Source organism: Taudactylus pleione, unplaced genomic scaffold (genome assembly GCF_031769625.1).
Source record: "Taudactylus pleione unplaced genomic scaffold, aTauple2 ptg000329l, whole genome shotgun sequence".
Classification (NCBI taxonomy): Eukaryota; Metazoa; Chordata; class Amphibia; order Anura; family Myobatrachidae; genus Taudactylus; species Taudactylus pleione.
Genome location: NW_028284730.1, coordinates 6,869,797 through 6,895,146, shown reverse-complemented (window position 1 = coordinate 6,895,146; position 25,350 = coordinate 6,869,797). Strand labels below are relative to the sequence as shown.

At 43.3% G+C, this 25,350-nt stretch overlaps 1 protein-coding gene across 1 annotated transcript in view; it reads left to right on the top strand.

Annotated features, from left to right (window-relative positions):
* Window positions 1-14,009: 14,009 nt before the first annotated feature.
* Window positions 14,010-25,350, top strand: part of LOC148509305 (zinc metalloproteinase-disintegrin-like VLAIP-B) — a 76,126-nt gene continuing 64,785 nt past the window's right edge. Inside the window, exons 1-2 of the mRNA XM_088443228.1 lie at window positions 14,010-14,079; window positions 23,316-23,398. Of these exons, the coding sequence (XP_088299354.1) occupies window positions 14,028-14,079; window positions 23,316-23,398 (135 nt within the window). The 5' untranslated portion in view covers window positions 14,010-14,027. The remainder of the gene's footprint in view (window positions 14,080-23,315; window positions 23,399-25,350) is intronic.

The window sequence follows — 25,350 nt, the reverse complement described above, 5'->3', positions numbered from 1 at the left end:
CCTACATCAGTATCAGCCCCAAAGTGCACAATCCATAGTGCACAGTTTTCTCAAAAAATATACATGCACTTTTATCTATAGACGTGGATGCGTTATTACTCTTACTGCTCTTTATGCTTAGAGAGGCGGAATGGGGGAGAGGTGGGACAGCCAAGAATAGGGCGGGTACAATAACAGCTTATTCACATAATAGCAGCACAATCGGAGGTGGAAGTGTCACAGAGACTCCTGTCATGAGGCGGCATACTGTACCTCTCACCCATTGGGGCTAATTCTGAGTTGCACACAAGCCATAATGTGCAAGGATCTCACGGATGTCCAGATACTGCACATGTGCCAAAGAAAGAGATAGGCTTCTGCGCATATTCAGTATAACGTATGTCAAGGCGAGTTCAGCTGTACAACACTAGCATTAGTGTAAGATAAATATCAGGGTAACAGGTGTAGAGAAACCATGACAGTGTTAATGTCACATTGCCCTATTTGTACACAAAATAATAATGTAATGAAGTGTCATACACATGACAGAAAATAGCGCCTGGACACCATTATTAATAAATCCGAAAGTTGCATGTTCCACATAAAATGTAAATACACTTCAACAAAAAATACAAGAAAGCAAATACAAATTAGATACAGCTGTTATCTACTCCTTTACACCTCCAATAGGAATATATTATAGCACATCATGATATTATGCTAATATGTAACCAAGCTAGTATGCTACAATTGTTACTAGCATAAGCAGTTTGCATTGGCTGGGGTAGTGCTGAATACGGGTGTCCTATTACAGACGCTCGCTGTGACTCTTCAACATCTTCTTAGTTAAAATAAATGCAAAATGAAATACAGAGCCCTATAATTTCTTCATACCTTGAATGAAATACACATAGCGGATGTAATCTTTGGAGAACTAGATGATTACAAGGTGGTGTCATTTCCTAGAGTTACATAAGGGGAAACGTGACCATAAAGTGTATTGTATTTAGTTTTTTATTTGTACCATTTTATTAACAGAAAATGAAAAGAAAGCCCCAATTATAGCCAAAATAATCAAAATATATGAGATGTGCTTGGGGATACGAAATGAGAACCCAATATTAGAAAGAGATACAGTATGTCAAATCGTTCATTGAGGTGCAGACCATTTCCAGGCACCATGGGGACAAGGAAGTTGGGTTCTGTAATTATTTTATTATGGATTGTTGTAATGAGATGTTCTCTTATTTGTGCTGCTTTGTCCTGTGTTTGTGCCTATTGGTGTTACCACACATCAAGAAACAGTTCGAGGATGTTTCATCACCTTACCCATATCCTATGCAAATTGCAGTATGCTGTATCACACCAACTCTTGCCCAACCAGTGGGTATTTGTTTCTTTATGCATTAACCATACTTAGTGCATCATTAGTGGGAATTATATGTAGCACAATAAAATAAATTTTAAAAATTTACATTTCCAGGGACTGATGGTTCATTGGTAAAAGCATTATAGGAAATGTGTGCACTTTCATCCATCTCAACAATGCGAATTTTAATGAACACTGCGCCAGATCTAATAACATGGATTTTAACGAACTGCTTCAGTGGCTGATGTTTTTAGTCTGCGCATGTGTCTGAGTTGCACTGCATATGCGTCCCAATGGTTAGACGCAGATTGGAATGGCACACGTCCATGCGATTTAGGTGGGAGTTTCTGGGAGGTGCCAGGGAGGTGGCTAGCAGGCGCAGGGGTGTCGCGGTTACACTGACCCTGGCAGCCATATTCAGAAGAAAAAATTGCACCTGCCATAGGATAGGTTCAATCCCCAAAGGTGCAACTGATGGTGCACATCGGCAGATTAGCGTCGCAGCCGGTGAACGCTTCAGTAGGAAATCTATTGGCTGCGGCATTAGCATAAAGACACAGTCGCAGCTGTGTTTAAAGATGGCGTATGGCTGGAATAGTGTCCACAACTGCAGTAGCATTTTACATATGCGTGTTTACTCCCAGACGCAATGCACGATGGTCCCAGGGAACGGACCATCTACTTAAGGTAGACTGTTTTTATATGTTACATTGATACAGTTTATATCATTGTGTCACAGATGAATGAATGTAACTGTTGATACTTTTTATTTGTTACATTGATACAGTTTATATTATTGTGTCACAGATGCATCTGCTCTTTATATATTTATTTTTTGAATGAATTGTGCATGTTCATATACTGTATGTAATAATTTGTGTTTATTATTGGGCACATTTGCAGCTTCTCAGTATTTCCTATCTGCAGCATTGTTCAATTATTTTTTTATAGTTTTTCTCTTTTGGTTATCAGCCATTTGTAACAGCTGCGTGGAGTGAGAAATATCTACTGATGTTTTGAATTTTTATGGGATTATGGGCCTCATTTACTAACGAGTTTTATCACCAAAACAAGTGATAAATGTCACCGTGTATGATAAATGGTGAACCAGCCCCCAACTGTTAGAAAAATGACAGTTGGGAGCTGATTGGCTGGAGCACCATTTATCATACACCGTGAAATGTATCACTCGTTTTGGTGATAAAACTCGTTAGTAAATGGGGGCCTGACTCCATTAAGTGCCTGAAGCTTCTAATTTTCATTTTTTTTTTGCTGGATGCGTTTTATAGAATTATTTATTGGGTAAGTTTTCTAAAATGTTTTTGATTAATTATTCTGACCCCAACTATTTGGGAATTAGATATGTATAGGCTTACCATACTATTCCTTTAAACTGGGACACTCACGTATTACACAGGTTTTGTGGCTGATTAAAACCAGGTGAAATGCCGGCTTCAAGCCTGCCAGCCACAGAATCTGTGTAATTCATGAGTGTCCCTGTTTAAAGGGATATTATGGTAAGCCTAGATATGTACAACTATGCCGGCTAGTTGATATATTACAGACAAGCTTAATTAAAATGGTGTCACGTTTATATTTCTATCTGACAAACTTTTTTATAAGATGTTCTAGATACATTGATGTATCTCAATTTTCCAGTGTATATTGTTTACAATTAAGTTTAGAAAGTTTTTCTGCTTGTTTATTTAGAATATTATTGTTTTGCCACCAGGCTATTTAAGCTGGACTACACTTATTATTCCCAGCGGGATGAGTTAACAGTTACTGTATGATTATTTGTTCTGGTAGGTATATGTCTTTTTTTTACAAAACTATTCCAACAAAAAAGATTTGTTATGTTGGAGAACATGTTATTCGTAACATCCATTAATTATTACTATTATCAACCTTTTAAGAAAATACCCCTGAAGAAGTCCTCTGCAATGGACGAAACACGTAGGGTTGTGTTAAGGGTGTCATACCTATTCACCATTTGAAAGGACCCCGCCATCGAGCTCACACCCTAAGGGTGCTGGTGGGTCGCTACATCTATCCCTCATTGGCATCGGTGATTGACATCTTTTATCAGGTTTAATTTTAAAAAAATAAACCATTTGTATTTATTCTAAATCTTGGCCATTGGGCCTTATATCTTGGGTGATTCTTTGGTGAGCAAGTTTTTTCCAGAAGAAAATCATTGGATGTTGCTGTTTCAGAACAAGTGTAATTTCCAATAGATTTTAATAACCTTCCAAGGAACAAATCGACATAAAAATTTGGGACATGGACCCTGATTGAACATCCAAAAGTTTTAAAGTGTTTCCACATAGTGTTCAGTGCCCTCTGGGTTTATTTTTATTGTGTGTGTGTGTGTGTATATATATATATATATATATATATATATATAGTCAGGTGCATAAATATTGGGACATTGACAGAATTTTCATATTTTGGCCTCTATGCACCACCACAATGGCTTTGAAATGAAACAAACAAGATGTGCTTTAACTGCAGACTTTCAGATTTAATTTGAGGGTAATTACATCCAAATCAGGTGAACGGTATAGGAATTACAACGGTTTCTATATGTGCCTCTCACTTTTTAAGGGGCCAAAAGTAATGGGACAAACTGAACAATCCTAAATCTAACTTTCACTTTTTAATACTTTGTTGCAAATCCTTTGCAGGCAATTACAGCCTGAAGTCTGGAACGCATAGACATCACCAGGCGCTGGGTTTCATCCCTGGTGATGCTCTGTCAGGCCTCTACTGCAAATGTCTTCAGTTCCTGCTTGTTCTTGGGGCATTTTCCCTTCAGTTTTGTCTTCATCAAGTGAAATGCATGCTCAATCGGATTCAGGTCAGGGGATTGACTTGGCCATTGCATAACATTCCACTTTTTAGCCTTAAAAAACTCTTTGGTTGCTTTTGCAGTATGCTTTGGTCATTGTCCATCTGCACTGTGAAGCGCCGTCCAATGAGTTCTGAAGCATTTGACTGAATATGAACATATAATATTGCCCGAAACACTTCAGAATTCATTCTGCTGCTTTTGTCAGCAGTCGCATCATCAATAAATACAAGGGAACCAGTTTCATTGCAGCCATACATGCCCACGCTATGACACTACCACCACCATGCTTCACTGATGAGGTGGTATGTTTTGGATCATGAGCAGTTCCTTTCCTTCTCCATACTCTTCTCTTCCCATCACTCTGGTACAAGTTGATCTTTGTCTCATCTGTCCATAGGATGTTGTTCCAGAACTGTAATGGCTTTTTTAGATGTTGTTTGGCAAACTCTAATCTGGTCTTCCTGTTTTTGTGGCTCACCAATGGTTTACATCTTGTGGTGAACACTCTATATTCACTCTTGTGAAGTCTTCTCTTGATTGTTGACTTTGACACATATACACCTACCTCCTGGAGAGTGTTCTTGATTTGGTCAACTGTTGTGAAGGGGTTTTTCTTCACCAGGGAAATAATTCTTCTGTCATCCACCACAGTTGTTTTCCGTGGTCTTCCAGGTCTTTTGGTGTTGCTGAGCTCTCCGGTGTGTTCTTTCTTTTTAAGAATGGTCCAAACAGTTGATTTGGCCACACCTAATGTTTTTGCTATCTCTCTGATGGGTTTGTTTTGATTTGTCAGCCTAATGATGGCATGCTTCACTGATAGTGACAGCTCTTTGGATCTTATATTGAGAGTCGACAGCAACTGATTCCAAATGCAAATGTCACACCTAGAATCAACTCCAGACCTTTTACCTGCTTAATTGATAATGAAATAATGAGGGAATAGCCCACACCTGTCCATGAAATAGCTTTTGAGTTGATAGTCCCATTACTTTTGGCCCCTTAAAAGTGGGAGGCACATATAGAAACCGTTGTAATTCCTACACCGTTCACCTGATTTGGATGTAATTACCCTCAAATTAAATCTGAAAGTCTGCAGTTAAAGCACATCTTGTTTGTTTCATTTCAAAGCCATTGTGGTGGTGAATAGAGGCCAAAATATGAAAATTCTGTCAATGTCCCAATATTTATGCACCTGACTGTATGATTGTATATATATATATATATATATATATATATATATATGTGTGTGTGTGCGTGTGTGTGTGTGTGTGTGTGTGTGTGAACGTGTGTGTGTATCTGCTGCTTTAGAACTTGTTTGTGTTGTTACTTATGGAAGATTTAAAACATTTTTAGAAATACGCACTAAGGGGCATATTTACTAAAGTTGTAGAAGTGGAGATGTTGCTCATAGCAACCAATCAAATTCTAGGTATTGTCTTCTACAAGGTGCTAGATGAATGATGAGTAGAATCTGATTGGTTGCTATGGGCAACACCTCCACTTCTATTAACTCACAATTTAGTAAATATACCCCTAAAGCCGGTACACACTATACAAAGCTACAACCCAGTGATGCAATGTAATGATACATTGCGTCGCAGTATACACTACATGATCCGGCATATGACAGTGCAATGTAACGTTACAAGCTGCACGTAACAAAACCGCGTTGGCCGTGTGAATCATCCCATCTGAGTTGCAGCATAGAAGATGGGACGATTCAATGAATGACAGCAGTGAACGACAAATAGGGCATACACAATAATACAGTGTATATGATATATCGTTCCAATCCACGTTGGAATGATATATCGGACGTTAGATTGTATAGTGTGTACCCAGCTTAAGAAACAATCTGTGGTTGCATTACTATTGCTGACAGACACGTTGGTCTAATTAATTACAATTGGTATTATTCCTATAGTTTAGAACTGCTCATTCATGTTTAGTATGTATTTCATTTATTTTTACTGGTGTACATCATTTTTAAAGACTAATTATGAATGTATTTCCCAAAGCTATATGGTTAGCTTTCATGTTTGTTCAGTGAAAGTAGAAAGCAGGCTCTAGGCAAGGTAATTGTCAGTACAAAAGAATTGGAGTTGTAGGGTAATCATGTCAGAATGCATTTCATATGCCTGAAGAACAATTAACCCTCCTGGCACAGAGGAGACTTCGGTGGCCCCTAACATCAGCAGCAGGAATAGGAGGTTGGGTCAGTCTACCTATCAGGTTGCTAAGGCTTTAGGGTACAGGGTTGTAGCAGCTCCCATCTATTTGAGCTTGCAGAAGGACCCCATTTTGGGCTGAAGGCCCCCATCATCATCCCAAACTTTTGCTAAATATCCCGGCAGGTGTAATTGTTAGAATGGCCAATTACTGCACTTTCTTCTCCACCATACATATTAATTTGAATAATATAATTTAATTATACATTTTGAAATATTTGCATACCATAATGAAAAATCTTGGAAATGGGACCCAAATATAAGCACAGAATGCATTTATGTTTTATATACACCTTATACACACAGCCTGCAGGTCATTTTATACAATATATTCAATAAGTTTGTGGCTCAAATAAAGTTTGTGTACATGCATGAAATTCATTTATGTTTCATATGCACCTTATACACACAGCCTGAAGGTAATTTTATACAATACAATCATTCTGTGCCTTAAACAAAGTTTGTGTGCCTTGAACCATCAAAAAGCAAAAGTTTCACTATCTCAGTCATGCTAAAAATATTCTGTATTTTGGTATATTTGCATATTGTAGACTCTCCCTGTAGTTAAATAAAACTTGTGTGGTCTCATTATTTTTAGTTAAGTTATTGTGATATACAGTATAAGTTGCTGGCGGTGGTGGTGGTGGGGGGATTTGATGAATGATGGCATTGGCCATGGAGGTTTATAACCTATCTTTGTCGGACCTGGAAGCTGCTGATGTGACTGTTGTTGAGAACCATGTAATTGGTATTCATTTTAAGGTTAGGAATTTCAGGGTTGACAGTTATCAGTCTGGATGCCACAGAGATTGGCCATACCCACTTGTAACGAGGATTCTGTTATTAATATATATGTATACGGAGGTTGACAAAGTAAGTAAAACAAAGCAATAAGCAGGTTCAGCTAGCTAGCCCAGCGAGACACTGACACGTGATTCGCTACTAGCTTTGTTGGTAATAACTAGGACATCCATGGTTTAATATTTTAAAAACAAGAACAGAAACTATGCTTTTCTGCTGACAATAACCAAACCCAAGTCCTTCTTTCTAGCCCTTAACAAGTGATTACACCAATGCATTGAGGTACCATACTGTTAGCAAAATGCCTTTACAACTGATATACTGAGCTTTAATATGTGGTTCAATAGATCTACAATAAAAAAGATCGACAGTCATTTGGTCTACGCCAGAAGGTCGACATGGAAAAAGATCAACATGGAAAAAAAAGTTAGAAGGTCGACAGTTTCAACAGTTTGATATGGAAATGGTCAACACAGAAATGGTCAATACTTTTTTTGTTTCCTAACTCTAAACCTAACGATCCCCTTGGTGCCTAAAACTAACCATCCAGTAAGTGCCTAAACCTAACCATCCCTTCAGCAGCCTAAACCTAACCCTCTGGTAAGTGCCTAATCTTAACCCTAAACCCAACCCTAAAAAAAAACAGAAAAACAGCTGTCGACCATTTCCACGTCGACCTTTTTTTTAAACCTGTCGACATTTTGTCATGTCAACCTTCCATGTTAACCATGTGGTTATACATAAAACGAGTGGTCCACAAGCGCAAAGTTCCTCTAACACTTCCGGTCCTGATAATCCTCTTGTCTGGAATTCCTCACCATCTCAGAAAGAGAAAAGAGAGGATGAAATAATGTTCACATATCCTTCTACAATATTCAATTTATGGAGGTGTTCTTCCCTTTGAAAACTCACGTCACACCAATGAGATGAGTGCCTATAAAGGTTTCTTTTATATCCCTTCTGGTCTGATCAGCATAGGTATTAGCCACATACACCAAGACCCCTCTTATATAAAAGCTTACCTGGGAACAGGTATCGACGTTCACATAAACGTATCTTTAATATCCACTCAAGAAGCTACTTGTTAGTTCACCATATGGGAGCATAAATGGTATCCAGAAGGGTATTTTTTTCAATAAAAAAGTGATATTTATTCCAGTTTAACAATAAAACATAGTCCAACAGTAGATAAAAAAAAACATCCAATATATTGATATAGCAGCATCCAAAAAAATGATAATCCACTATAATGGAAAATATTCCTTCCCCTTGGAAACCTACCGGCAGATAAGAGTTAGGACAAACAGTGCCACCCTGTCATCCGGTCTGAGAAGAGGTAAAGTTGTCCAAGGTATATGTAAAAAACCAAAATCCTTCCACTGCATCCAGGTCTCCTGCTTTACACCAACGCGTTTCTGACTAAGGTCCTTCCTCAGGGTGTTGATCAAATGACTGTTGACCTTTTTATTGTAGATCTTTCATCCAGATACCCAAAAAGCCATGCTGGCCCTGATCTGCCCTGCACATTCTACACCTGCATGCTACGCACCCGCGCACGCAGGGGGGGTTTCCGAGTCTCTGGAAACCCCCCCTGTTCGACCCGGCGAGCAGCGCTGCTTAAAACATTTATTTATTTATTTTTCAGGAAGACTATGACACTGCCTGGGCTGGCTGTAGGGGGAGCTGCAGCGCGCAAGCCCCTCCCAGCCAGTTCCCAGGCAGGCACCGTGACTCCACTCAGCGCCGCTGTGGACTGTCTGCCGCGCCTCCGTACCTGCAGAGTTGATTGTTGATCCTGCGGCCAGTATGTGTCGGGGGAGCACCGGGGATCTTGTGGGTGGGCCGGCGGCGGGGGCTGGGAGTCCGAGTATTAATCGGACTCCCAGCTCCCGCCGCCTGCCCGCTCCCCCCCCCCCCTGGCACTGCCATATAATTCCACTGCCAGACTGTCTGCTATACTGCTACTGTGGGGGGTGGGGGGCGGGCTGGGAGTCCCAGTATTTTTTTTTTTTGTGACTGCAGCCGCTGCCAGGTGCCATCTATTGCTGGGGGGGGTAGGGTAGGCACTGCCATATTCCACTGCCGGTCTGCTATACTGCTGCTGTGGGGGGGTGGGGGGCGGGCTGGGAGTCCCAGTTTTTTTTTTTTTGTGACTGCAGCCAGGTGCCATCTATTGCTGGGGGGGGGGGGTTGGGTGGGCACTGCCATATTCCACTGCCAGTCTGTTATACTGCTGCTGTGGGGGGTGGGGGGCGGGCTGGGAGTCCCAGTATTTTATTTTTTTTGTGACTGCAGCCAGGTGCCATCTATTGCTGGGGGGGGGTAGGGTAGGCACTGCCATATTCCACTGCCAGTCTGCTATACTGCTGCTGTGGGGGGGTGGGTGGCGGGCTGGGAGTCCCAGTTTTTTTTTTTTTGTGACTGCAGTCATGTGCCATATAATTATACTGCTGGGCGGGGGGGGGGGGCGGGCGGGCGATTATTTGGAAAACCCCTTTCAAAATCCTGCATTTGCCACTGCTACGCCTGCTTTCTACGCCTGCATGCTATGCCTGCATGCTGTGCCTGCTTTCTAAGCCTGCATGCTATGCCTGCTTTCTACGCCTGCATGCTATGCCTGCTTTCTATGCCTGCATTCTATGCCTGCATTATACACCTTCATTCTGCACCTGCATTCTACGCCTGTGTTCTACGCCAGCATTCTACGCCAGCATTCTACGCCAGCATTCTACGACAGCATTCTACGCCAGCATTCTACGACAGCATTCTACGACAGCATTCTATGCCTACATTCTATACCAGCTCCTATATTTAATAGGTAAAAACATGGACAAAGCAGGGGTGCATATAAAAATAGTGGGTAATTGTGAAGTTTAGACTGCAAATTGCACTTTAGCTGTCAGAACACCTTTGTCCCAATTCTACTCCACTTTCAACGATCTAATTCAAACCAAAACTTTGGGCCTTACTTGACAAACAAGTAAACTTATGACCATAAATAAATAATATAATGCCCATTCCCATCTCAAATGCTCCTAATTTTGGCTCTCCAATGTCTCTTTCCTGACCTTTCCCTACTGATTTATGCAAGGAAAAAGGAGTGATATAGACCAGTGTTTCACAGGGAAAACAGACAGCCCATGTGCCAGAACCTAGGAGATCAAATAGTAGCTATAGTGGTGTTTCCGTGACACAGGCGCTATCCAAATATGATAAATAAAAAGGGGTGAGGGAGGATGAGCAAATGGAAAAAAGGATATAATAGATTGCATATTATTTTCTGAATTCTTTATATGGTGACTGGTTGCAGTGTCTGTGGAAGAGAAAGGAGTCTCGAAACGCGTTGAAAACCTCACTTTTGTGTCAACCAAGAGGGAACTCTCCTTGCCGTTTTGGTGACTAAAAAACAAGTTTCTGCCTGTGTATATATACAACATGCTCGTTTCATTCATCAATCTGGGAAAAGTCTCTATTTGGACCACTTTTTTTCTTGCATTTTGATAGCAGTTTCATATATATTTCATACATATTGCATGTATTTTATAAATAAATGTGTTATTTTAACACTCAGTCCTGGTGTTAAGGTGGCAACACATTCTAATTGAGGACTTATCACACATATATATATATATATATATATATATATACTTATGCCAAATAGTGTTGCTCTATGATTACTGTCTTTCTATGTCAGTTCATATACAGTATATAGCTACATGCTGAAGCCACAGTAAGCAAGCACCATATAAGAAAAGTAGCATTTTATATACAATCTTGTATATATATTTTTGACATTTGCTCTTCCTCACCCATCCTTCTTATTTCTCACATTGGATGGCGCCAGTGTCTCAGAACCACCGCTATCAGGGATGGTTCGAGGAACGTTCGACCAGTGCGGTTGAATAGGGGTGCCACCCCATAGACGGTGCATTCCTCCTAGCCATTCCTGATTTCAATGGGACAGTCCTGTTTTTGGGGCACTGCCCCAATGTTCCACCCGCAGGGGGAAGTGTCAGGCGGGCGGCCGGGAGGTTGGGTACCTCCACCGCCGCAGCTGTGGAGCGGTGCTGGCACCATAGAAGTGAAATGGATGCCGCTCACATGTGTGCGGCATCCATTCAGTGCATGAAGAGGGCTGGGGGCCCTCCACGTTAACTTGAGGCGTGCCATAAGGTCACATATAAAAATAATGTCATTTGGGGGGGTGGCCTATGTCAATTAGCACACACCCCCATTTCACAGCGCGGGTAACAGGCGCCTAAATCCTGTTATGTACAGGACGCTGCTCCCCCTGGAGCCAGCCCTGACCACTATTTATACATTGTACTCACTGAGTTGATTCCTAATACAGTGGTGGTTCCTAAACTTTTCAGTCACTGTGCCATAGAGTATCAGCATTGTTTTCACGGCACCCCTAAGCCAAAAGTTTGTTATTGAGAAATGTATAAAAAAAAATGTAGTAAAGTGAAGTAAATTATGTGGTTGTGGACAGGTTTGCGCTTCTGTTTGTCGACATATTTATATTACATTGACCATAAATAATATGATTTGATGCTGGACCACCAACCTGAGGCACCCCTGCAAGTGTCCCAAGGCACCCCAAGGTGCCACGGTGCACAGTTTGGGAACCACTGTCCTAATGTCTTATTTATTTTCTATAAATACCTAGAAGCATTGCAGCTTACACCAAGTTGGGGGACAGGACCATTTCTTTAACCTGAAATGTGCAAATTTGTACTGTGCATGCAAACAACAAAAGAGAAGTCTACCCCTACACAGAAGGGAAGGGGCGCTCACATGCAGTCCCAGTACAGTAAGAGTGTGCTTACATAATTGCATCTGAGGCAGACCTGCATGGAGATAAACCAGTCAGTAGCCGAATCACTTGTAGGCGTCTGAAGGCTAGTGTAGTGGCGTCCAGGGGCACCGAGAGGAGGGGGGAGTGGGTACTAAGTAGCCTGGCCCGGGCTTGCTGGAGGGTCCCGGCAGGGACCTGGGCCCGGCACCGCTCCCCCCCTCTTACATCACAGCAGACCAGCACATGCTGCTGTGTGCTGGGCTGCACTGGGAGACTGCTCGCAGCTGCTAAGAAGCAGCCACAGCAGTCTCCTATGCCTGTGGGGGGAGCAATCAAGCTGGTTATGTACCGGGCTGAGGGAGCTCACTGCGCCCCCTCGCCAATGCACAGCACTGCTAAGTGGCGCTGCAAATTTTTCTTTTACTAAAGGGGGCATGGCCACGCCTTCTGAGATTAGGCCATGCCCCTTTTACCAGGGCCTGCCGCGGCTCTTGGCGGACCTGATGGCATCACTCTGGCTGTGCAGACCGCACTGGGTGACATACAAGAGGGTGACACCAGAATAGCAGAGCTGCTCTGCTATTTTCATGTTACCCCCTCAGATGGTGTCACTGAGCAGAGCTGATTGATGACGTGCGCATGCCCTCGTCATCCACACTGTGCTGTGAGAACCTGGGGACTTCCCAGCAGCGCCTGGAGCACTGGACAAGCCTGCAGCGTGACAAGGAGAGGGCGTGACACCCAGCAGGGAGCGTGGCCTCACAGGCATGCGCTAGCATCTTCGTCACTTGCAAGGGGTAGGTGTCACCACACCAAGTGATACCACTGGGTTGGTGCAAATACACGCTGATGACGACAGGCACCAGTACTATTTCATCACTTCTGATTGGTTGATTGCAGATAGACCTCTGGAGCTGGTAGGTGTTTTCTTTGCAGCCTGCAGTAATCAAGAATGGCTTTCATGTTTCTGTCATGCACAGTAGGAGCGCCAGGCCCCCCACCCCAACACCACCAAAAAATGGCTCAAATACTAGTGATATATTACTGTGTTGGGCATGGCATGGACACAAACGATAGAACATTTTGGATTTCTCGGAGAGGTAGAGAAAAATTAGAGACCAGAGTAATTTGAGGTCCACTGGATCCTAGATGAAGCTGAGAGCTGGCAATGGAGGTATTTCTCACCTAGGACAACATATGTCATGGACAGGGCTCCCATGTGTCTCACACCAAAAATCCTTGCCTTATATTACTTATTTTCCCATAACTGAGACTTATGATACTTCCAAAAGGGCAGAAAAGTTTAGAATAGGTTCCTATGACTGTTTTACCTTATTTGAGACCTAAATGAAAGTATGGGGTGGTTTTTATGACCTGGGAACGTTTCCGGTCTACCACTAGCTTGTCGAACCTCTGCCACTAAAGCAAAATGTCCATCTATTTGCTAAGCAGAGTGGAACAGGAGTGTCCACCAGGAAAACTGGTCCTGCAGAGCCACTGACTGAAAATGTATTTTGTTAGAAATAGCAAACGCGTCGGGTACTGAATAACAGGCAACACAAACATGTTAGAGGCACGGTTTCAGGAATTCAGTTAAAATAAAGTTTTCACGTTTCCTTTGCATCACGTCTACCAAAGACTCCAAAACTCGAGTCCCACAGTAGAATTCTCTGAATATAAAATATCCCTTATGCTTGTTGCATAGGCTAGTTCTATCACGTTAACCAACTTTACACAAAAGCACCCAAGTGTGTAGGCACAGGTGATATAGCTGACACAAATCACATTGTTTGTTTAGGCTACCAATAGTTATTAGTAACTATTAGCAGATGTGGTGACAGTGGGTTAGGGAAATAACACTGACGTGCTAATGCAGTTGTCTAGGACACTTCTGTATAGAGAATTATTACACAACCCCCTGTGCTGTGCAGAATTTCTATAGTTGCAGACACTTCCTCCATCATTTGTGCTTCAGGACACCATAGCAGAACACTGACAATGCTGAGACCTGTGCTGTTATTACTTGTACTGCTGGAAGGCCCGGTTCTAGGTGAGTCCTCACCCTTACATGCTTTCAGGAATAGCTGCGATGTTTATTATATATATGGTGTGAATAATAAACTTAAATTGTTCTAGCTTTATTAAGGTATGTAATATTACTCTAATACAGTGGTTCTCAAACTCGGTCCTCAGGACCCCACACAGTTCACATTTCCAGATCATCTACGAGGTGTATTCATTACTCACTGACACATTTTAAAAGATCCACAGGAGGAGCTTTGTCATTCTGTGAGGAGGCCTGGAAAACATGCACTGTTTGGGGTCCTGAGGAACGAGTTTGAGAACCTGTGCTCGAATACTATCATTTTCTTTTTACTATGACAAAATATCAAATATATTATTTGTACACATCAGCAGAAAACACTGTAATCAGTAAAAAAAATATATCTCTTACAGGCAAAGCTAATACTAAATATGACACAATTCTGAAGTGGATTGAACAAGGTGAAAAGGTCTAACAGTACCTGCATATAGTTCATTGAAGTGTTTCTGCTTCTACATCACAATAGTAAAAAAAAAAAAAGGCCATAAAGAAACCAGCAGAGATTAATGGAGTCTATAATATAGCTTAGTATGGAAAAGTAGATTGAAATTTTTCCGACATCCCTTTTGGTCTATTTAACTTTTCTTTATATATGAAAAAAAACAAAAGTCACAGAATTTGACTCATCTTTAGATGTTAATAAATAAAATTGGTGCAGAAAATATTCAGGATGTATAGAAAAAATATTCAGATTATTACTGTACATGTGGGAAAACCACATCCAAGGCATGTCCAGAAAATGGGGCCGATGTCCCCGTAGTCTGGAACACTTCTCCGTCACCGCCCCCAAATGTCAGCAACGTGGAAATCATGCTGCATTTTTTGGGGCGCTGTGACCAACGTCGCAGAACCAGATCTGCACACACGGAGGTTTAATATATTTACATAAGTCTCTGAATCAGGCCCGGTCTGCGCGACGTGCACCAACCTATACTGGATGCAGAATATCTATCTGAAAAAAGGCAAATCTCTGAATATGCACAAGATTACATAGGCTGCATGTTTGCCTACACACCCTCAATAGCCTATGTGTCAATGTCTCATTTCCAGTCACGCTCACTGAGCCACAAGTGGAGAAGTGGAGATGTGTCTGAGTCACTCTTAGAGGTGTACAAGTATATATTAATTAATCAGAGTGGCACACTATTGCAACGTTTCATACAATATATACCATGAAGCAACAAACAACAATTTGCTTGTCAGACATTCTGATACTGGCAGATGTAGCCCTTTATAATATAAACGGAAGCTCCTGCCAGATAACCACAAATCAGCTATGCAAAAGACAGAAAGAAATTCTTGCTGCGAGATACTGTAATACTGCTTTTCCACTTAAATCCTGGGTCTGACCCGAGATTTGGAACACAGGGCCTGATTCACTACAGATCGCAATATAGCGAACGCACGCCGTTCAACTGCGATAGTATGCTAATCCATAGCGATCGCAAAATGCAAACTCAGCACGGCATAAGGACGCCCACTTCACCTACACGCACATCCGTAATGGTTAGTAAGACTGCAAAAACTACGGCACAATCGAATACCATCGGACCCATACGCAAAGTTAAGGCAGGTCAGACCTCATTCAGGAATTGCTAACTTCAGCCCACGCTATGAGGCCACAGGCTGCATATGGTAACGCAGTGGATAAGTTATGCATGCCCATGCAACGAAATTAGAGATGAGCGCTTCGGATCCCGTGGAATCCAAACTGCTCCGAACACCAGGGATCCGAGTTCCCGCCTGACTAGGATCCCACTTCGAGGCCGAACGTTGGATTCTCGCAACAGTTGGTTTCTATATAAGGCACCACGACTGGGACTCGGCGCCATTTCTTTCGCACGCTGCGCACATCTCTGCTCATTAAAGTGTCCAGACTCACAAGTGGCTTTGCTAGTAAAGTGACTGTAGGGGGGCACACTGCATGCTGATGTATGCTGCGCTATGCTCTGCTGATTAAAGTGGCTGTGTCCAGAGACTCCAGACTCACAAGTGGCTGTGCTGGTAAAGTTACTGTGTATAGGGGGCACACTGCACGCTGATGTATGCTGCGCTATACTTTGCTTATTAAAGTGACTGTGTCCAGATTCACAAGTGTCTGTGCTGTTAAAGTGACTGTGTGTAGGGGGCACACTGCACGCTATTGTATGCTGTATGCCTTGTACACACAGTGGCTGTGTGTACAAGGTATGCTGATGTATGCTGAGCAGTACATCTGCACCATTGTAAAATAATATTTTTAAAAAAGTTTAAGAAGTAAAGAAAAAAAAAATTTTTTTGGAGCTGTACCCCACTGTGTATACAAGCACCGTCACTCATTGGTCCGTAGCACACTGTGTATACAATTACTGTGACTCTGTTGGTCGTACCCCACTGTATATACAATCACTGTGACTTCTTGGGCCGTAGCCCACTGTGTATACAAGCACTGTGACTCTGTTGGCCATACCTCACTGTGTATACAAACACTGTGACTCCTTGGGCCATAGCCCACTGTGTAAACAAGTAATGTGACTCTGCTGGCCGTAGCCCACTGTGTATACAAGCCATACTTGCCGACATTCAGCTCCCTTCTTCCGGGAGGGAGCTGAATGCCTGCACACGGTGGGGGGCGTGGCCGGGCAATGGGTCCATTTTGGGGGTGGGGCCTCACGATTGCGTCATTGTGGCCCCGCCCCCTCCTTACAATGCCAAAAATAAAGGCATTGTGAAGCAGGGGGCGGAGCCGCGATTCAGCGCGAATCGCGTCATTGGGCCCCCCGCTGCCTACCGTCTGAAGCCGGCCCCACTGATAGAGCCAAAATCACTCCAGGGCTTGTGGCTGGGAGACCCTACCGCAGGGTCTCCGTCGCAAGTCCGATGGTCGCGATGGTCAAGACCATCGCGACCATCTTTTTGGACGCTCGTATATGCTGTGGGTGGTGACCCACAGCTATACGAGCGTCCAGGAGGACGCTCCATTTTAATGGAGGAGGGCCCTGATTCAGAGCGAGCGCTCTGGTCAGAGCATACGGCTCTGAATCAGGCCCTGAGTCAGAAAAGGGGTTCTATTAGTAAGAGTAAATAAAAGATTCACCTAAACAGAACATACATACAGTATATGATTCAACATGCAGCTGTTCCTCCAAGTCTAGAACTAAGCGCTTAAAAGAATCTATACAAAATCCTCAGTGTATTTTTTAAAGCGCTTGTTTCCACTAGTGATCACTTTAGTTTGTAACTTTATATAACATCAGTATTTGTTTTCATTAGTATCAACTTTACTCTGCAACAGTGGTTAATATGTAGCACAGTTTCCTTATGACATGCACTCTGTATTCACTGAATGTGAATACATCAGTATATAGAGCTGAGACAGTAGTGGATAGGTATATACTGTACTCAAACACAGCCTCCTTATAATGTACAATCTTTTTAAAGTGGTGATTATATATAGCGGCTTCTATAGTCGGCTTACTGGTTATCGTTCCCGTCCGTCCTCCTGCCACTTGGAGAATTTGCTCCGTCTGTTACCAATCTCTTCCCTCTCCCGACTGTTCTTCCCAGTGGTATGCTGGTCCAGATATACTTGAGGTGACGTCCGTTCTGCTTTATATAATCACCACTTTATAAAGATTGGACATTATAAGGCGGCTGTGTTCTGAGGAGCTCATTCAGACCTGCTCGCTAAGATGTATACTCTCGCTGCTGCCAATGGTATGCAGTGTGTATGCATTGTGTGTATGCGCATACCTTAGCGAAAGTTCACAATGCATTCGCTCGCTGCGCATAGACAGCCCAGCAGAGCGAGTGACAGGAGAAGCCAATTGTAGTTGGTAACAGGGGCTGGCCATTAAAAACGGGGGAGTGGAGGTGCAAACACAGGCGTTCCTGAGCATCTCAATGGCGTTTTAGAAATGTGCATAATTATAAGACAGCATCATAGTACACGTCACCTGGCTTGTTTTTACACTGAAGTGCTCGCAGTGCTTGCGGCAGGGTATGGTCAACCTCAAGTGCTGCGATAGCATCCGATGTACCGATAGTTGCATACACTTCCTGGACATGACGTGCACACGTGGGCATATTAAAACAGGCTGGTGAGTGTCTGCATACACTATAATGTGATCGCTCTCTAAGACATACTGGGCGTGCTAATGCATTGCTGTTGGTAGCACTGCCTACGCAATTTGCATACACATCGTGCGAGCGATCGCATCTAGCAAGCGGCTCTGAATCAGGCCCTGAGTACAGTATATACCTATCCACGGGAGTCTCAGCTCTATACTGATGTGGCAAACCACAATCAGTGAATACAGAGGGCCTGTCATAGGGAAACTGATATTTATACAACCGTACTTCATATTAACCACTGTTGCAAAGTAAAGTTGATACTAATGAAAACAAATACTGATGTTATAAAGTTACAAAACTAAAGTGATCACTAGTGTAAACAAGCGCTTAAAAGGATTTATACAAGATCCCCAGGAATAACTGTTATGAACAATGGGCCTGTTTCAGCTTCAGACGCAATAGCTAAGCTGCTCGCAAGCAGCTTAGCTATTCCGTCTGTGCTGATATGGTAATGCAGCAGGGGAGCATCAAGCCTCCTGCTGCATTATGTATGCAAGCTGCGTTGGCCAAAGCAGCATCGGATACTCTGCGGACCAGCGGCCGGCTAATTTGACCCATGGGGTCACATAGCCAGCCGCCGCAGATGCAAGGAAACGGAAGCCATCGCCACCCCCTCCCCGCCGCCAAACAGCAGCAGACTGTCAATCACTGACAGTCTGCTGCCGGTTTACATGTGGGCTCGCAGAACCGTTCTGCACATGTGCAGAACGGATCTGGCATCTGCGAAGATTCCCGAACATCGGGAATCTGCGTTCAGCAGTTAGGCCCTGTATGTAGGTAAAAGTGGACATCAGTTTATTTTTGAAAGATTTTGTTCTAGACTTGCAGGAACAGCTGCATTTTGAATCATATATGTATGGTCTTTTTAGGTGAATCTTTTATTTATTCTAACTAACAGAACCCCTTTTTTGACCCAGGGTGGTTTTTACCTATTTTTATTTTACTTCATTTATTGACATCATTTTACTTCATAATTTTACTTGGAGGATATTAAAGTGCATTTGCTTATGTTATTATGTTAAGTTACGTATATTTTTATAATCATTTCCAATTGATTATTTTATTCAGTTAAAATTAATAAATATTACACCGGTCATTATGAATCATTTGACACTGACTTAGCGCCTTTCAGTTGTGTATTCAGTTTTTCGTGTTATATAGTGGGGGGGGACTTGTTATGAGATAGGCAGCAGAGTCTGGTTGTTACTTTGGGCCTCATTCAGACCCACTCGCGAGCGGCTGTCCACTCGCAAGTGGGTCGATGGTGTGCACTGCGCATGCGCACGACGGAGGGAGCTCCGTCGTGCGCATGCGCGAGACGCGACGAGCAAAGGACTTTCCTTCGCTCGTTGTGTCTGATGAAAGGGGGCGTGCTGTCGATGTTGATTGACAGCACGCCCCCTTTGGTGGGCGTGCCGGGGGCGTGCCTGCCAGACGGAGGCGTTCCCAAGGGAACGCCTACCGTCAGAAGCCGGCCCCACTGACATCACTAGTGATGTCAGTGGGAGTGATTTTGGCTCTGATAGAGCCAAAATCACTCCTGGCCTTGCGGTTGAGGAACTCAACCGCAGGCTTCTGCACGCAGTGGCGATGGTCGCGAAGGTCAAGACCATCGCGACCATCATCCTGCATGCTCGTATAGGCTGTGGGTGGTGACCCACAGCTATACGAGCGTCCAGGAGGACGCTCCATATTTATGGAAGTGGGCCCTGATTCAGAGCGAGCACTCTGGTCAAAGCGTCCGGCTCTGAATCAGGGCCTTTGTTATTAAGGAAGATAGGGCAGCGCAGTCAGACCTAAGTTTATAATATTCTGCAAAATATATGACTGGCATCAGAGTTTGTCTCTAGGATATTGTGTAACATAGGACTACCAACTGGATTTATCTCTGTGTAATATATGAGTGGCAATGGGGATCTCTTTGCCTAATATAAGACTGGCAGTAGGGTTATCTTTGAGCAATGGAGGTGGTCCTGTAAAATATATGGCTGACAATTGTAGTATAACTGTGCAATATATAGTTAGCAGTGGTGGTATAATATTGCAAAATAAGAACCAATGAGACCAGAGCTGGCATGGTACAGAAGTCAAGTCCTTTTGCAGAGTTGTGCCCCTCTGCCAAAAAAATAAAAAAAAGGACCCTCCTGTAAATGTGTGATTAATATACAGTATGTAATTGCTTTGTTGATTGTCAGCCCTATCATACAGTGACCAAAAAAAACTAAATCTGGTGTCACCTAATACATTAAGGGGCATATATATCAAAGCTTGATGTGAGATAAAATTGTGAGATATATATCACCAGCCAATCAGCTTCTAACTTACATTTTGCAGGCTGTGTTTAAGAAATGATAGTTTGGAGCTGATTGGTTGGTGATAAATATTTCACAATTTTATCTCACATCAAGCTTTGATACATATGCCCCTAACACACAGTCAAAAAATGCAAATATAGCAATCATTTAATATAAACTACATGATAATGAACAATTGCTCCCGGTAATGCAGCAAAAAAAGTCACAATGTAACGATAGTTAATGCAGAAAACAACAAATAAAAGCAATTGAGCTCAATCTGTGTACAGTATAATACATGTAAATAGCAAATCGAGATCACTGTATATATAAAAGAAAATAGAACTAAAGCCGCTATATGAATTAGTCCGTCAAATCCTGATGGTAAATAAACATGTTAGTAGCCTCTCCACTTATAGTTCCACTCGTATAGACTTTGATAATAAGTCTCTCCCTATATATGAGGAGGAGAGTGGGACAGCAGGCATAAGTTATAGCACTCCACAAGTGTATAATAAATAGCCTCTCTCACCTCAGCCTCGCTTAAGATGAATGTCCCATAATTGGTGGTGGTAAATCCCTAAACGGCCTGCCGGGACCAGCAATGCAGCTGGGATCAATGTACCAAAGCCCGGGCTGCTAGAGGAGTGCACAGATGGAGTAAATGGTAGGACCTGTGTACACTGAGGTCCTGTAGTGGAGAATGCTATGTCTGCAGCCGGACCAAATAGTTCGGTTAGTATTCAAACATTCAGCCGGCAAGAGCAGGAAACAAGAAAGTAGCTGTGGATGTGGCACAATACTGCGGCTGGACTCCGCATCATCAACGCGTTTTGTTTCTCCGCACTAAAGGGCGGCTTTCTGAAGAAGCGGGCACTTATTCTACAGCAGCGGCAGAACTATGGGAGACAATGGAGGCACCTGGCGCCAGCACTGAAGGGGCACCTCCTCCATCTCCCAAAATATATTTACCCCACTTAGGTCTGTAAATATGTACCCGGAGTGTACCATATCCACTGCTCAATACACGGAACCTCTCCCGGCACCTGAGAAGCCACATAACCATATACTAGTGGAGGGCTCTGTGTCAGACCATCAGTTGCAGCTTCCATCTATCTATATAGCCTGTCCCTGCTCCTCGGCAGCTTCTTATGCTAGTGAGACACGTCCAAAAAAAGAGTATTTTTTGGGCATATCCTGCAAATTTTCTTTAGTAAATAGGCCTAATAGAAACATAGGGCCTGATTCAGACCCACTCGCGAGCGGCTGTCCGCTCGCAAGTGGGTCGATGTTATGCACTGAGCATGCGCACGACGGAGGGAGCTCCGTCGTGCGCATGCGCCAGACGCGACGAGCTAAGGAAAGTCCTTCGCTCGTTGTGTCCGATCAAAGGGGGCGTGCTGTCAATGTTGATTGACAGCACGCCCCCTTTGGTGGGCGTGCCGGGGGCGTGCCTCCCTGACGGGGGCGTTCCCACGGGAACGCCTCCCGTCAGAAGCCGGCCCACTGACATCACTAGTGATGTCAGTGGGAGTGATTTTGGCTCTGATAGAGCCAAAATCACTCCGGAGCTTGCGGTTGAAAACCTCAACCGCAGGCTCCGGCTCGCAATTTCGATGGTCGCGATGGTCTCGACCATCGCGGCCATCACAAAGCATGCTCGTATAGCATGTGGGTGGTGACCCACAGCTATACGAGCGTCCAGGAGGACGCTCCATGAAAATGGAGCTCGGCCCTCATTCAGAGCGTGCGCTCTGCTCAGAGCGTACGGCTCTGAATGAGGGCCATAGTCACATATTCGGGGGTGTGGGGGGGCACCAAATGATAAATTGCCTCTGAACTGACCCCGATAATTAACATCATGAATAGTTCCCTATGTGACAAATGACACAGTGAACATGGCTTTGTAATGTAGTGATCTTAATTTGTCAAAACATAGATACCTTCCATCAAGATTCAGTCCTGACTCCCCATCACTAGCGCAGAGTGGTCTGACAGTGGTTCTGCACACAGAGGGGGAAATTTACAGTCCAGCAGCTTGGTGGGTGGTTTTCAAACTCCCATAGGTGTGTGGCATTTAGGGAAATGCTGCAAAACCACTATAAAGATATCTGGACAATAAGAAGATGAGGAGGCAGAACACACATATTATACGGCATATCATTACGTTTGAATAAGGTGGAAAAAAAACCTTATTAATTATCTTAAGGGGGCAATATTATCTAATGAATATATTAGAGGACCAAATTAATACTTAGATTAATAGACCAATGTAATTTATTAATTATAAATAAGTTATTAATAGTAAATGATTTCTAATAGGTCCAATAAACATGTCTAGGATCATCTTATGGTAGCAATGGCCCTGTATTTTCATCATATCAAGGTCATACAAGTCACTTTTGCTAGCCTAGGGTCATATATAATGTACATACTTGCCTATATTTAGGATCTTTCCCCCTGGGAGGGAAGATTCAATAGGCAAATACAGGAGGTGCGGTGAAGCAATTTGCATAACCATTGCCCCGCCCCTGCTGGACATGCTGTGATTTGCCATGATGATGCGATTGATATAATCACATCAGCAGCTTTATCAATTTAACTAGGGCAGTGGGCGGCATCTGGGATGGCACCCTGCCCTCCGGGGATCCAGGAGAACTGTCCAGATTTTTGGAAGTCTCCCTGACATATCAGGTGTGTAGGCAAGTACAATATGATACACTGAACCTCTGATACTTCATTTTGTAATGAAATAAATGGTCTTGTATCTTCTAGCATTTCATCGAATACCCGCAGGACAGAAATATGAAGTGGTTTTCCCTAAAAAACTTCATGCGCAACACAAGAGAGACACACAGGTACTGTACTGTTACTGAATTGCTGACACTGGGTATGTCACTAGTGAGATATTTGTTATTTGCAAAGAAAATTTATCTCAGCAGGAGGAATATAAACAGGGCCTGGCTCCAGGTGGAGCATCGCCCTGTGCAACCATTGTTTGGCGCTCAACCCTCAAGCGTGCCGCGTAGCCGAGCGTGCCTGAAAGGGGGTGTGGCCTAATTGCCATAGACCATGCCCCCTATGGCACGTCTCCTGTTTTACATTATGCTGGGGGCGAACCCAGCGCTCCATCAGCAGCTGGGCTGCCCCCAGCCATCTTCCTGCACTGAATGGACGCCGCGTGCATGCATGCGGCATCCATTCAGCTTTACCGGCACCACTGCTCTCTGCTTAGCAAAGCAAGTTGGGGCGGGTCCTGAGTGTTCTCAACCTCCCGACCGCCCGTGGGACACTTCGGCCCGCTAGTGGATCAGCGGGACAGTGCCTGAAAAACAGGACTGTCCAGCTGAAATCGGGATGGTTGGGAGGACTGCGCCTCTATGGGGAGGTGCCCCTGTTCGACCGCACTGGTCGATCACCCCTAGAGCCAGCCCTGAATATAAATTATAGTGGAAAAATCTTCACAATGTAAGATGGTATGTACATAAGAAACAGGAGAGGGGAAGGTGGGAACTGAGATTCTGCACAGAGAGACAAAAAGTAAATATTATAAATATGATTATGAAAATAAATAGATAGATAAACCAACCATAATGATATGTGCTTTGGAAGAAATCCTTTGCAGTGATAATGGTGTTGGTGGTGCACCCAATAGTCAGAAACAACAAATTGAAAAAAATTCCTGCACAGGCAGGCCAAAGAGACTATTGTGTGGGGCACTCTTAGTTAATGAATTATAATAGTAGAGAAATTGAATAGTTTGTTAATTTAAAACATAAACTTTTAATAATACTTATTAAAATAATAGTGTACCAGACACCCAGAAAAATATGGTAAGGTGTCCACTATAAATATATAAAAAATATATTTTTTTGGATTGAAAAATCACTAGTTTTAATAGCAAAGCCCTGCTTTACAGAGAAAAACTTGATTTATAGCAGGAAAGATTAGGCGAAAGTTATATTTGCTATCTCTCGATCCCATATATGGAGAAAGAAAAGAAAAGAGACTCACATATAGATATTTTATCGTATAGATATTAGGGGTGTGCACCGGCCACTTTTCGTGTTTTGTGTTTTGGTTTTGGATCTGGATCTTTCTTCGTGTTTTGGATCTGGATTGGTTTTGCCAAAACCACCCTTCCGTGTTTTGGGTTCTGGGTTTTGTGTTTTGGATCTGTATTTTTTTGAAAAAAAGCATAAAAACAGCTAAAATCACAGAATTTGTAGGTTTTTCTGCTCCTATGCTATTATTAACCTCAATAACCTTAATTTCCACTCATTTCCAGTCTATTCTGAACACCTCACACCTCACAATAGTGTTTTTATGTCCAAAAGGTTGCACCGAGGTAGCTGGATGACTATGCTAAGCGACACGAGTGGGCGGCACAAACACGTGACCCATCTAGGAGTGACACTGCAGTGGCAGACAGGATGGCAGTTAGAAAAACTAGGCCCCAAACTGTACATAATGCAAAGAAAAAAAGAGGTGCAAGATGGAATTGTCCTTGGGCCCTCCCACCCACCCTTATGTTGTATAAACAGGACATGCACACTTTAACAAATCAATCATTTCAGCGCCAGGGTCTGCCACACAACTGTGGCTGAAATGATTGGTTCGTTTGGGCCCCCACAAAACAAGCTGGCAATTAATGTGTCCCTGCACAAACTGGCTCTACGGAGGCAAGATGTCATCCTCATCCTCCTCATCCACCGATTCCTCACCCTCTTCAGTGTGTACATCCTCATCCTCACAAAGTATTAACTCGTCCCCACTTGAATCCACCACCACAGGTCCCTCTGTACGTTCT